At 36.6% G+C, this 15,508-nt stretch overlaps 1 protein-coding gene across 11 annotated transcripts in view; it reads right to left on the minus strand.

Annotated features, from left to right (window-relative positions):
• Positions 1–15,508, minus strand: part of FAM13B (family with sequence similarity 13 member B) — an 87,175-nt gene that overhangs the window by 27,850 nt on the left and 43,817 nt on the right. For all 11 annotated transcript variants that reach the window (XM_070465411.1, XM_070465410.1, XM_070465412.1 and 8 more), the window contains 3 exons: positions 4,932–4,973; positions 4,051–4,206; positions 2,175–2,307 (listed from right to left, as the gene is read on the minus strand). In XM_070465411.1, the coding sequence (XP_070321512.1) occupies positions 2,175–2,307; positions 4,051–4,206; positions 4,932–4,973 (331 nt within the window). The remainder of the gene's footprint in view (positions 1–2,174; positions 2,308–4,050; positions 4,207–4,931; positions 4,974–15,508) is intronic.

A 15,508-nucleotide genomic window follows, 5' to 3' on the forward strand; every position in this document is an offset into this window, starting at 1 on the left:
TTCGAATTGTGGTGTTGGAAAAGACTCTTGAGAGTCCTGTGGACTGCAAGGAGATCAAACCAGTCAATTCCAAAGGAAATCAACCCTGAATATTCATTGGAAGGACTGATGCTGAAGGTAAAGCTCCAATACTTCGGCCACCTGATATGAAGAGCCGACTCACTGGAAAAGACCCTGATGCTAGGAAAAGATTGAGAGCAAGAGGAGAAGGGGGCGACAGAGGATGAGATGACTGAATGGCATCACTGATTCAATGGACGTGAGTTTGAGCAAACTCAGGCAGACAGTGAAGGACAGGGAAGCCTGGTGTGCTACAGTCCATGGGATTGCAAAGAGTTGGACACAACTTAGCGACTGAACAAAGATATTCAACGTTGAGCAGAACTTCTAGGTATAGGAATCTAAAGGTGCGAGAGATCTGGACTAGGGTATAAACTTGGGAGCGTTTAGCTGAGAGATGGTATTTAAAACCATTAGACTAAGTGAAATTACCAATGGAGTAAATGAAAATTAGTGACTTGAGAAAACTGGGCCCTGGACTATACTAAATTTCAGAACACAAAAAGCAATCAGCAAAGGGATACAACAGGCAGTCAAGGAGGAAAAAAAAACAAGAGGAGGAAGATATCCTGAAAGCCAAGTGAAGACAGTGTTATCAGTGGAGCAAACAGACAAGAACAGAATCAATAACCATGAACAGATGAAAAGAGATTAATCTAATATGCCAGTGAAAGAAAGTAAGAATACTAGTTACATACACACTAGTTACATAGTTTTATTGGACACAGAGTCCAATAAAACTAAGTCCAGGAGTAGCTTAAATTCTGTGAAATGTTTTCCAGTTCATAAAATAGGTTTATACTTTTACTTCTTTGGATATTTATAACAATCCTCTAGAATGGGTATTACCTCCCACTTATATAAAGAAAAACAAAAAACAACTCAGAAAAGCTAGGTAACTTTGTCAAAGTTATACTGCTATTAACAGGCAAAGCCTAAACACAAATCTTTGATTCCTTACTATATGTATGTTAGCATATGATTTAGAATGAAAACATGCTGAAGAAAATTTCCTCATCCATTAAGTATCTGATTTTAAAAAGTGTTAACAAAATTTTGAAACATGTCTTAGAAAAATGCTTTGTACACTCACTGAAATTATTTTTAAAATGTTATTATTAAAAATTGTTGACAAAACAGAAAAAGAGACTCAGATGTATGGAACAGACTTGTGGACTCTGGGAGAAGGCGAGGGTGGGATGTTTCAGGAGAACAGCATTGAAACATGTATATTATCTAGGGTGAAACAGATCACCAGCCTAGGTTGGGTGCATGAGACAAGTGCTCGGGCCTGGTGCACTGGGAAGACCCAGAGGGATCGGGTGGAGAGGGAGGTGGGAGGGGGGACTGGGATGGGGAGTACATGTAAATCCATGGCTAATTCATATCAATGTATAACAAAAACTACTGTAATGATGTAAAGTAATTAGCCTCCAACTAATAAAAATTTAAAAAAAAACAAAAAAAAAAAAAAATAAAAAATAAAAATAAAAATAAAAATTGTTGACAGTGAAAATAATTTACTTCTTAAATGACGTTCATGGGTTTTCCATAATTATGTAAACATTCCATGTTCTTCAGAAAATATCTGGGACATACACGGCTTTAAAAGAACAAAATTCAACCATAAAACCACCAGTCACCTCAGGTGACACTGTAATTTGTTTCCTTCCAGAAAATTATTTAAAAATAAGGTATTCTGTATCTACTTCTCTATTCAATGATGGTTCCTGATCCCCACTGAAAGAATGTATGTTCTTGGGACTTGGAATCAAGGCGAACACATGTATCAGCAAAGACAGTGAACTATGTTTTCTGGTATCAAAGGAACACATGAAGCAATGAGAACTGTAATCTAGTACATACATGGGTCTCCACCCCCTGGGCCTCGGTCTGTTTAGGATCCTGGCCTGTAAGGATCACCTCACAGCAGAGGTGAGTGGCAGGAGGACAAGCGAGCAATGCTTCATCCGCCACTGCTCTCATCACCACCTGAACCACCAAATCCATGGAAAAACTCTCTTCCATGAAACCAGTCCCTAGTGCCAAAAAGGTGGGGGACTGTTGATCTAGCACACTTAACACAGACATTTTTAAGACCCTACATTTCTTACCTGGTTATTTTCTTCATCCTCAAATACAAAATCTTGCTGCATAACTTCATTGTCTAAATTAGTGCTAGCCACAGGTTCTGAACAGTCTCTGTTATGTTCACTGGCATTAATAATACCATCAGCAATATCAACCCTAGTAATGAAGATTAAAAAGTCAGATCAGGCCACATGTTGAATATGTAATGCCTTTTAAATAAATAAATAAAAGTAACAATCTGAAACTTCTCCTTGTGGTAGAAAGTGTACCTTTTTCATAAAGATTCAGTTTATTTAGCATGTCAAGTGAGATTATAGAGGGTTCAAAGTTTATTTCTGTCCCTCCATGGGATGTTGTGAGGAACTATCTTATTTATTATCCAATTTGAATATTTTCACAAGCAAATGAATGGCTTTAAAAATAATTTATGCATCAAAATAATGATCTCCCTTACAAACACACACTCTAAATCATAATAACGACCTGTTTGCAGATTAAAACCCAAGTCTAGCTCTAGGCAACATAGAGTTCAACACCTTTTCAACTACAACAGGAATAGCATCCTACTGCAGATTTTTTCATCTTATATAATTTAGAATATGTAAAACACTGCAGGTTGTTTATAAGAGACCAGACAATATGAGAATTCAACCATAAGAGTATGAGTATTTCTATAATATCTGAGCATAGACATAGGTTTTCAGGATCTCTAGCTAAGCCAAAAGGGCAAACTCCAAGAAATCTGCTTATATTATATCCTTCGAAACATTTTTCTACTATTTCTACCATTTAGATACTGCTTCTTTCCTTCATATTCAACTCAAATATTTCCTACAGATCCACTTGTATAGCTCAAATAATGCCTTCAAAGCACACAAATCAGGGCCATCATATCGCTGCACAGGCTGGTGGTGATGCCATCCATGCAGATTATATGGCACACCTGTGGTTGTACAATCTGGTATTCCATAAACATAGTCCCAGCATTGGTATTTATATCCATTAATTTCTCAGTTTCATATGTGATAGCTAGTCTGGTGTTTTGACATATTTGGCCTTTTAAAAATCTAATTCTTAACACAAAAACAAAATTCTACCTAGCTACCTATTTTTTTTTTTTTTTTTTTGGCCTTCCTATGAATTCTCCAAATTTGGGTACGTCTTTCTTAAGATCATGATCTATGCCGCTCTATAGATCTGCCCCCAAAACAAAAACTGACCAATGCAAACTATAAAAATCATCTGTGGACTCAGAAGAAAGCACCTCTAGGGCTGAGGTAACAGGAAAGGAGATGAAGCTTTCATCACTTAAAGATAACAAGTCAGATGAAGAATGGAGTAACATCACACACCACACTACATAGGGTACTTTTAACTTGCACAAATCCAATTATTAACAGTTAACCTAAAACAACAGTGTGTAGGGAAGGCAAAGCCTGGAGACAGGATAACAAGTTAAATAGCAAAGGATGACTCCATTCACCAATTCATTCAATGACCATGTGCACTACGAGTGATGTCAATCTGCTGTCCCAGTACCTATCTATCTAGAAAACTATATGCCATGGTGTGACCATCTGGAAAACAGAATATAGGTCTATTCTTTTTAAAGTTATTTTTCACATAACATAGATCCTAAAGGTAATTATGCCCGCTACTTCATCTGGTGTTCACAGGCTTTGTTGGACTCAATGTCTACTATCTTAACAGAAGACTTATGAGATTTTTAATGTGAAGTATATACAATTTATAAGCAAGTATATACAAAGTCATTTTTCACACTTTCAGAAATGCTCAAGTAAGATGAGACACTATCATTAAAGAAAAAACTGTTTTTTAAGAGGTGAAACAATTTTATAATTCAACAAAAAATAGTCAAATGTTTTAAAAGTTTCTTACTGGTTATTAGATCCTTCCCCATCACAATTAACACTTCCTGCTTCATTATTACACACCAGACTTTGCTGCTGTAAGTTCTTAAGATCATGATCTATGCTGCTCTGCAGATCAAAAAGGTGCTGTTCCACAGCTGCTCTAATTGTTCTTTCTAAAATGCTATAAAACAGAACACATTTTAGTGAGAAGCAGTCACCCAAACTAGATTATTTGGTCACATAAACACAAACTTTAAAATATACAACCAGGTATAAAAAATATACAATGGTATTTAAATGAACAGGCTACAGTGGAAAAACAAATACAGAAAAGGAATACATGATAATTGCTTAAACTTTAAAATGAAATTTGCCCAGACATTACACAAATCAATCATGTCAATATTAATACTGACGCAGGAATGATCACTTGTCCCAGTAATCCATTCCTCACTACAACATATAAAGCCATCTAAAAAGACTTCTCAGGGAATTCCCCAGTGGTCCAGTGATTAGGACTCTGCATTTCCACTGCAGGAAGCACAGGTTCAATCCCTGGTTGGAGAACTAAGATTCCACATGCCGTGCACCCTAGTCAACATAAATAAAGCAGTCATTTGGGGGGAAAGGGGTGGGGCAGGGAACCTTTACTAAAAAAAAGCTCTATTGATGTTCAGTCATTTCAGAAGATTAAAAAAAATCATCTGAAAAAAAGTATATCAGAGCAATGCCTTCCTTCTTCATTTGTTCTGACTAAAGTATATAAAATACTAACCAGTTTCACTACCTTATGTATAGTCTCTCCTCTAAAGTAAGTATTTACAATAAATATATGCTTTTACTTTCTATAGCTTATTAATATTTTTAAAAGCTTTTTAAGCTGTCTTCTATAAGTATACTACTTACTCTGCAGAGGCTGGTAAGATGCTGATGGGTGATGTATGGGCACTGTAATCAAAGAAAAAAATTAGATGTAAAATTTTCAATACTAAATGACTACAAAATGTGGTGAAAACTCCACATTTACACTACCTTGATACACCCAGGAGAGCATGCACTAAGTTTTTATTTTTCTAATTTTTCAAAGAAACTCTTTTTCACAGAAGACCCTTAATATACTTATTGTCTGTTTTGTGTGTTAGTTCCTTTGTGTGTTTGGGGGGTGGGGGGGGGTGGGTGGGGGTAGAAGCGCAACTACTTCATCTGGTGCTTACCTGGAGGAACACTGACCTATTTTAAGCCTGAAGGGAAAAAAAAACTGACTACTGGGCCAAACAAAAGTATCCACCTAGGACACTATGGAGGCCTCAATGCTGGCCCTGTGCTCCATGCCAAACATAATAGTACATGCACTACTCAGAGGATATTCTCAAGCTACAAAACGAAAAGGCAAATTAGAAACAAAAATTCAGGCCATATCATTCACTGTGCTGGTAACAGATTTTTCTTAGCAAATTTTAAACCACACCATCTACTGATACCTATAAAAACATAGATAATAAACTCATTTTTACCACAGCTATCGAACATACAACTTGAAACCCACATTAAAATCCTGAAAATTAAAGTGTAGGTAAGGATGTAAAGCAAATAGAACATTCACATAATGCTGGTGGGAATGTAAAATGTTCCAACCACCCTGGAAGCCAGTTGGGCAGCTTTCTTATAAAACCTATTATGTACACAACAACCCAAAACCTATGGGACTCAGTAAAAGCAGTGCTAAGGGGAAGGTTCATAGCAATACAAGTTTACCTCAAGAAACAAGAGAAAAGTCAAATAAATAACCTAACTCAACACCTAAAGCAACTACAAAAGGAAGAAATGAAGAACCCAAGGGTTAGTAGAAGGAAAGAAATCACAAAAATTAGGGCAGAAATAAATGAAAAAGAAACAAAGGAGACCATAGCAAAAATCAACAAAACTAAAAGCTGGTTCTTTGAGAAGATAAATAAAAGAGGCAAACCATCAGCCAGACTCATCAAGAAAAAAAGGGAGAAGAATCAAATCAACAAAATTAGAAATGAAAATGGAGAAATCACAATAGACAACACAGAAATACAAAGGATCATAAGAGACTACTATCAGCAACTATATGCCAATAAAATGGACAACTTGGAAGAAATGGACAAATTCTTAGAAAAGTATAACTTTCCAAACTGAACCAGGAAGAAACAGAAAATCTTAACAGACCCATCACAAGCATGGAAATCAAAACTGTAATCAGAAATCTTCCAGCAAACAAAAACTCAGGACCAGATGGCTTCACAGCTGAATTCTGCCAAAAATTTAAAGAACCGCTAACACTTATCCTCAAACTCTTCCAGAAAGTTGCAGAGGAAGGTAAACTTCCAAACTCATTCTATGAGGCCACCATCACCCTAATAACAAAACCAGACAAAGATGCCACAAAAAAAAGAAAACCACAGGCCAATATCACTGATGAACATAGATGCAAAAATCCTTAACAAAATTCTAGCAAACAGAATCCAACAACATATTAAAAAGATCATACATCATGACCAAGTGGGCTTTATCCCAGGGATGCAAGGATTCTTCAATATCTGCAAATCAATCAATGTAATACACCACATTAACAAACTGAAAGATAAAAACCATATGATTATCTCAATAGATGCAGAGAAAGTGTTTGACAAAATTCAACATCCATTTATGATAAAAACCCTCCAGAAAGCAGGAACAGAAGGAACATACCTCAACATAATAAAAGCTATATATGACAAACCCATAGCAAACATTATCCTCAATGGTGAAAAATTGAAAGCATTTCCCCTAAAGTCAGGAACAAGACAAGGATGCCTACTCTCACCACTACTATTTAAAATAGTTTTGGATGTTTTGGTCACAGCAATCAGAGCAGAAAAAGAAATAAAAGGAATCTAGATTGGAAAAGAAGTAAAACTCTCACTGTTTGCAAATGACATGATCCTCTACATAGAAAACCCTAAAGACTCCACCAGAAAATTACTAGAGCTAATCAATGAATATAGTAAAGTTGCAGGATATAAAATTAACACACAGAAATCCCTTGCATTCCTATACACTAAAAATGAGAAAACAGAAAGAGAAATTAAGGAAACAATTCCATTCACCATTGCAATGAAAAGAATAAAATACTTAGGCATATATCTACCTAAAGAAACAAAAGACCTATATATAGAAAACTATAAAACACTGATGAAAGAAATCAAAGAGGACACAAATAGATGGAGAAATATACCATGTTCATGGATCAGAAGAATAAATATAGTGAAAATGAGTACACCACTCAATCTATAGATTCAATGCAATCCCTATCAAGCTACCAATGGTATTTTTCACAGAACTATAACAAATAATTTCACAATTTGTACGGAAATACAAAAAACCTCCAATAGCCAAAGCAATCTTGAGAAAGAAGAATGGAACTGGGGGAATCAACCTGCCTGTCTTCAGACTATACTACAAAGCTACAGTCATCAAGACAGTATGGTACTGGCCCAAAGACAGAAATATAGGTCAATGGGACAAATAGAAAGCCCAGAGATAAATCCACACACCTATGGACATCTTATCTTTGACAAAGGAGGCAAGAATACACAATGGAGAAAAGAGAATCTCTTTAACAAGTGGTGCTGGGAAAACTGGTCAACCACTTGCAAAAGAATGAAACTACAACACTTTCTAACACCATACACAAAAATAAACTCAAAATGGATTAACAATCTAAACATAAGACCAAAAACTATAAAACTCTTAGAGGAAAACATAGGCAAAACACTCTCTGACATAAATCACAGCAGGATCCTCTATGACCCACCTCCCAGAGTAATGGAAATAAAAGCAAAAATAAACAAATGGGACCTAATTAAACTTAAAAACTTTTGCACAATGAAGGAAACTATAAGCAAGGTGAAAAGACAGCCTTCAGAATGGAAGAATAGCAAATGAAGCAACGGACAAACAACTAATTTCAAAAATATGCAAGCAGCTCCTGCAGCTCAATTCCAGAAAAATAAAAGACCCAATCAAAAAATGGGCCAAAGAACTAAAGACACATTTTTCCAACGAAGACATACAGATGGCTAACAAACATATAAAAAGATGCTCACCATCACTCATTATCAGAGAAATGCAAATCAAAACCACAATGAGGTACCATCTCACACCAGTCAGAATGGCTGCTATCAAAAAGTCTACAAACAATAAATGCTGGAGACAGTGTGGAGAAAAATGAACCCTCTTACACTGTTGGGGAGAATGCAAACTAGTTCAGCCACTATGGAGAACAGTGTGGAAAATAGAACTGCCATACGACCCAGCAATCCCACTGCTAGGCATACACACCAAGGAAACCAGAACTGAAAAGAGACATGTGCACCCCAATGTTCATTGCAGCACTGTTTACAATAGCCAGGACATGGAAGCAACCCAGATGTCCATCGGCAGGCGAATGGATAAGATAGCTGTGGTACATAAACACAATGGAATATTACTCAGCCATTAAAAAGAATGCATTTGAATCAGTTCTAATGAGGTGGATGAAACTGGAGCCTGTTATACAGAGTGAAGTAAGTCAGAAAGAAAAAACACCAATACAGTATACTAACACATATATAGGGAATTTAGAAAGATGGTAATGACTACCCTGTATGCGAGACAGCAGAAGAGACACAGATGTAAAGAACAGTCTTTTGGACTCTGTGGGAGAAGGCAAGGGTGGGATGATTTGAGAGGGTAGCGTTGAAACGTGTATATTATCACACGTGAGGTGAATCGCCGGTCCAGGTTTGATGCATGACACAGGGTGCTCAGGGCTGGTGCACTGGGATGACCCTGGGGGATGGGATGGGGAGGGAGGTGGGCGGGGGCTTTTGGATGGGGAACACATCTGTGCCCATGGCTGGCTGAGTCATGTCGATGTTTGGCAAAAACCACTACAATATTGTAAAGTAATTTTAGCCTCCAATTAAAATAAATAAATTAATTTTTAAAAAAGAAAGAGAGACTCAGATGTACAGAACAGACTTGTGGACTCTGTGGGAGAAGGCGAGGGTGGGATGTTTCAAGAGAACAGCATCGAAACATGTATATCTAGGGTGAAACAGATCACCAGCCCAGGTTGGATGCATGAGACAAGTGTTCAGGCCTGGTGCACTGGGAAGACCCAGAGGGATGGGGTGGAGAGGGAGGTGGGAGTGGGGACCGGGATGGTGAATACATGTAAATCCATGGCTAATTCATTTCAATGTATGTAAAGTAATTAGCCTCCAACTAATAAAAATAAATGGGAAAAAAAAAAAAACACAACCTACTATGTGACCCAGCAACTGTACTTTTGGGTATTTACTCAAAAGAAATTAAAGTTTAAGTCCATAAAAAGACTTCTACAAGCATAGCAGCTTTATTCAAAAGAGCCAAAAATAGTCATCAACTCCATTATAGGTTGACTGCATAAACAACCTATAGGTAATTGCATAAACAAAGTATGGAATATCCCTACAATGAAATATACTTAGAATTTTTTAAAATAAAAGTCTTGAATAACTGACACATGCAATAATATGAATCTCAAAAAACATTATACAAAGCAAAAAGAGCCAAATACAAGAGTACCTACTCTATGAGATTCCATTTATATGAAATTCTAAAACAGGCAAAATTCTATGCCTATGTAGTGACAGAATGCAGATCAGCAATTGCTTGGGGCCAGAAATTGCAGGGAGCAGGGAGAGAGCTATAATAAAGCAGCAAGGGAAGAGGTAGAAACAGTCTCTATCTTGACTGCTATGATTGTTAATAGATACATCAAGGGCGCACATGATAAAGAATCTGCCTACAAAGCAAAAGATCCGGGCTTGATCCCTGGTCAAGAAGATCCAAGATCCTCTGGAGAAGGGAATGGCCACCCAATCCAGTATTCTTGCTGAAGAATTCCACGGACAGAGGAGCCTGGCAGGCTATAGTCCATGGGATCGCAAAGAGTCAGACACGACTGAGCGACTATCAGCACTTATAAAATGAATACATTTTATTGTGTGAAAAATACATCTCAGTAAAGTCAATTTTCTAAGGAAAAAAGTCAGTAAGAGGAAAAAACTAATGTACAATAATCAAAGTTAGATAGTGGCTACCGTGGGAGGAGAGAGATTGGTAGCACTTGAGAAGGGACAGGAGCAAGAACTGTTGTGTGATTATGCTAATGATTATACAAATATGATTATACAAATTTGAGTTCATAGAGTAATTCAATGACCTTATGATTTGTGAACTTTTCTGTATGCATGTGATTCCTTAATGAAAAGAATCATTTTTAAAAGTAAATTTAAATTAGTTTTATGAAAATACTCTGTAAAATGTGCCAACACAAACTCTAACCAACAAGAGGAAGAAAGAAGGTCTATCAGGTTAATATTATCAGGATTGTCTGCAGGAAACCAAATGAACACCATTTACCATGCATCCAATAATCTTCAGGTCTCCCTTCACACATCAGTAGCAAATTGCACAACTGCTTTATCAGACACTAACAATCCTGGCTTGGCACACATAACCTCTCTAGTTTAAAAAAAGGTTTTTTTAACTGCCAATATTTTGCTACTTTTCATGAATGAATTCAGTTCTATTCAGTTGATCAGTCATGTCCGACTCTTTGTGACCCCATGGACTGCAGCACACCAGGTTTCCCTGTCGTTCACCATCTCCCGGAGCCTGTTCAAACTCATGTCCATCGAGTCAGTGATGCCATCCAACCATCTCATCCTCTGTCGTCCCCTTCTCCTCCTGCCTTCAATCTTGCCAAGCATCAGGGTCTTTTCTAATGAGTCTTCACATCAGGTGGCCAAAGTACTGGAGCTTCACCATCAGTCCTTCCAATGAATATTCAGGATTGATTTCCTTTAGGATTGACTGGTTGGATCTCCTTACTGTCCAAGGGACTCTCAAGAGTCTTCTCCAACATCACAGTTCAAAAGTATGAATTCTTCAGTGCTCAGCCTTCTTTGTGGTCCAACTCTCATATCCATACATGATTACTAGAAAAACCACAGCTTTGACTAGACAGACATTTGTCGGCAAAGTAATGTCTCTGCTTTTTGATATGCTGCCTAGGTTTGTCACAGCTCTTCTTCCAAGGAGCAACTGTCTTTTAATTTCATGGCTGCAGTCACCATGTGCAGTGATTTTGGAGCCCAAAAAATTAAAGTCACTCACTGTTTCCCAATCCATGAAGTGATGGGACCAGATGCCATGATCTTCGTTTTTTTAATGTTGAGTTTTAAACCAGCTTTTTCACTCTCCTCTTTGACTCCTTAGTTCCTCTTCACTTTCTGCCATAAGGGTGGTGTCATCTGCATATCTGAGGTTATTGTTATTTCTCCTGGCAATCTTCATTCCAGATTGTGCTTCACCCAGCCCGGCATTTCACATGATGTACTCTGCATATAAGTTAAATACAGTGACATTAAACAGCCTTGACGTACTCCTTTTCCAATTTGGAACCAGTCCATTGTTTCATGTCCAGTTCTAACTGCTGCTTCTTCACCTGCATACAGATTTCTCAGAAGGCACGTAAGGTAGACTGGTATTCCCATCTCTTTCAGAATTTTCCACAGTTTGCTGTGATCCATACAGTCAAAGGCTTTCACATAGTCAATAAAGCAAAAGTAGATGTTTTTCTGGAACTCTCTTGCTTTTTCAATGATCCAATGGATGTTGGCAATTTGATCTCTGGTTCCTCTGCCTTTTCTAAATCCAGCTTGAACATCTGGAAGTTCTTGGTTCACGTATTGTTGAAGCCTGGCTTGGAGAATTTGGAGCATTACTTTAGTAGCATTTGAGATGAGTGCAACTGTGTTGTAGTTTGAACATTCTTTGGCATTGGAATGAAAACTGACCTTTTCCAGTCCTATGGCCACTGATGAGTGTTCCAAACTTGCTGCCATATTGAGTGTAGCACTTTCACAGCATCATCTTTTGGGATCTGAAGTACCTCAGCTGGAATTCCTTCACCTCCACTAGCTTTGTTCGCAGTGATGCTTCCTAAAGCCCACTTGACTTCACATTCCAGGATGTCTGGCTCTAGGTGAGTGATCACACCATCATGGTTATTTGGGTCATTAAGATCTTTTTTGTATAGTTCTTCTGTGTATTCTAGCCACCTCTTCATAATATCTTCTGCTTCTGTTAGGTCTACACCATTTCTGTCCTTTACTGTGCCCATCTTTGCATTAAATGTTCCCTTGGTATCTCTAATTTTCTTGACAAGATCGCTAGTCTTTCCCATTCTATTGTTTTCCTCTATTTCTCTGCATTGATCACTTGTAGGAAGACTTTCTTATCTCTCCTTGCTATTCTTTGGAGCTCTGCATTCAGATGGGTGTATCTTCCCTTTTCTCATTTCCCTTTTCTTTTCTCAGCTACTTGTAAGGACTCCTTAAACAACCTTTTGCCTTTTTTGCATTTCTTTTTCTTGGGGATGGTTTTGATCACTGCCTCCTGTACACTCTATCAGATCTAATCCCTTGAATCTATTATTCATGAATGAATTATTCTTAGCGAAATGCTTTCATGCTGATACCCTCAAGTAAAGTACCTAATTTTTTTATATTTAAATGAAATCATTTCATCATTTTCATTTCTGAAATCAGGAAAAGGTGGGGGGGGCAGGACGGGAATCACATATATGTGCACAAAGAACAGTGTAGCCATCAGTTTCTTCCTAGCAGTTTCAGATGAGCTGAAAGTTAGTGACTTTTGCAGAAAAAAAAAACAAATATGGCAAATCAAGCTTTCCCCAGAGAGTGTTTCAATGTCAACTAGGCTATCAGATATTTTTCTGATATTCCGCTACAATGATGTGTTGATTTTTCATTTTGATTATGAGTTGCTGTTTCATTATAAAAGTTAAATCTGGTATATTTTCCTCAGGAAGATGAGCACTCTCTAAGTTTAGTAAATTTGTGACCTATTTAGAAACATTCATTTTACTTTTAATACCTGTTATCCACTGACATGTTGATGTATGTTGATGTGAAGAAAATTTATAAATCTAACATCATTCTTGTCACCATTTAATTTGTGATTTCTGGTGAGCTCCTTCTTTAACTTACAACAAATTCTCAAAAAGTTCTAATTCTCAACTACTCACTCCATCAATCTTTTACTGAAGCCTTGTGCCATGTTTTACTTTTTCATAGGGCTTACATTCCTGTATTTTTCCAAATTCATCCTCCCAGAAAAATTTTCTTCCTCTTTTTTATTAGATTAGGTTATCAACAGAATACTAGTGGATACGTGCACAATAGACATTTCACAAAGAATCAAATAAAAGATAATCACTCAATACAATATCACTAATCATCAGGGAAACACAAATCAAAGCCACAAAGAGAAACCTCATACCTATCAGTATGGCTATCATCAAAAAGAACACAAATTAATTATCCTTCAATAAAAATGAAATTAATTTTTTTAAAAAAGAATACAAATTAACAAATGTTGGTGAGGATGTGAAGAAAAGGGAACCCAAATAAACTATTAGGGCTTCCCTGGTGGCTCAGTGGTAAAGAATCTGCCTGTCAATGCAGGAGATGTGGGTTCGATCCCTGTGTTGGGAAGATCCCCTGAAGAAGGAAATGGCAACCCACTCGAGTATTCCTGCCTGGGAAATCCCATGGACAAAGGAGCCTGGCAGGATACAGTCTATGAGAATGCAAAAAAGTTGGACACAACTAAGTGACTAAACAACAGCAGCACACTGTTGGTGGGAATGTAAATTTGTGCAGCCACTATGGAAAACAGTATGGAGGTTTCCAAAAAGCCTAAAAGTCAGAACTACCATATGACCCAGAAATTCCACTCCTGGGTACATATTAAAAAAAAAAAAAAAACCACACTAATTTGAAAAGATACACAAACCCCAATATTCATAATAGCATTATCTACAATTGCCAAGATATGGAAGAAACCTAAAGGTTCATGAACAGATGAATGGATAAAGAAGATGTGGTACATGTATACATACATACACACATATATACAATGGAATCCTACTTAGTCATAAAAAAAGAACAGATTTTGTCATCTGCAGCACATGGATAGATTGGGCATTATGCTAAGTGAAATAAGTCATATAAACAAAGACAAATACTATTATGATATCGCTTATATGTGGAATATAAAAAATAATACAAAAGAATATATCTATAAAATAAAAACAGACTCACAGACATAGAAAACAAACTTATGGTTATGAAAGGTGAAAGGGGGAGAACGGAGGGATAAATTGAGATTAACAGATACACAACCCTACATATAAAACAGACAAACAACAAGGATTTACTGTATAGCACAGAGAACTATATTCAATATCTTGTAATAACCAGGAAAAAATCTGGACAAAAATATATATACATATAATTGAATCACTTTGCTGTACACTTGAAACACCATATTATAAATCAACTATATGTCAATAAAAAACTTGTTAAAATTTTACTATATTTGCATAGTTATTTTTAAGAAATATCAGCAAATAAATATATAAAATGGACTAGGCTACACAGAGTCAATGTATCAGTTTTAAACTACTAATGTTCATACAGATTAGGAAACATAACATGAGAAAGTACATAAATTATGTGTGCAACCATGTTTCAAAAGGCTTATATTTAATAAATGTTTTTATAATTATACACATACACTAATAAAAGATTAAACTAGAATATGGAAGCTTTCTTAATACCCCTTAAACAGGGATGTAATCCATGGACCTCTTATATCAGACTCTCCTGAAGTGACAATGTTACTTTATTGGAGATGTGGACCCTATTCTAGACTTCAAATAACCACAAAACCAAAGTAAATAAGACAGTATAGTACTGGCACAAGAACAGACATATGGAATAGAAACAGACCCATGCTTGATTTAGAACAAAGGTGCCACTATAGAAAGCAGGGGAAAAAATAGTCTTTTCAAAAATGAGTACTGCAATAATTTGGTATCTAGAATGAAAAGGGTTAACTTGGCATCTGTCACACACTGCAGACAAATCAATCCCAGGTAGATTTCAGACCTAAACAAGGAAAGTGAAAGATACAACTTTTACAAGACAGGCGTATATAGCTAGGAAAAGATTTCTTAAACAGGGCACAAAGAGCATTAACCACAAGGAAAAGAATGGATAAAGAAGATGTGGTACATGTATACATACATATACACATATATAAGGGAATCCTACTTAGCCATAAAATAAAGAACAGAATTTTGCCAGAATTTTTAATCTACAATTATAACTAGGAATTATTCATCAGAAGGGACAATATGAGAAGGAAAAGGTATAACACAATGAGAAAAATACATTTACAACACTTATTTTTTAAGGGCTCCTAAAAAGGGCTCCCTTTTCAGTAAGAAAGAAAAGTCAATAAAAAATAGGAAACAGATTTGACCAGGCACCTCACAAATATGAAAAGGGGATTAA

This window comes from Odocoileus virginianus, chromosome 3, assembly GCF_023699985.2.
Source record: "Odocoileus virginianus isolate 20LAN1187 ecotype Illinois chromosome 3, Ovbor_1.2, whole genome shotgun sequence".
Classification (NCBI taxonomy): Eukaryota; Metazoa; Chordata; class Mammalia; order Artiodactyla; family Cervidae; genus Odocoileus; species Odocoileus virginianus.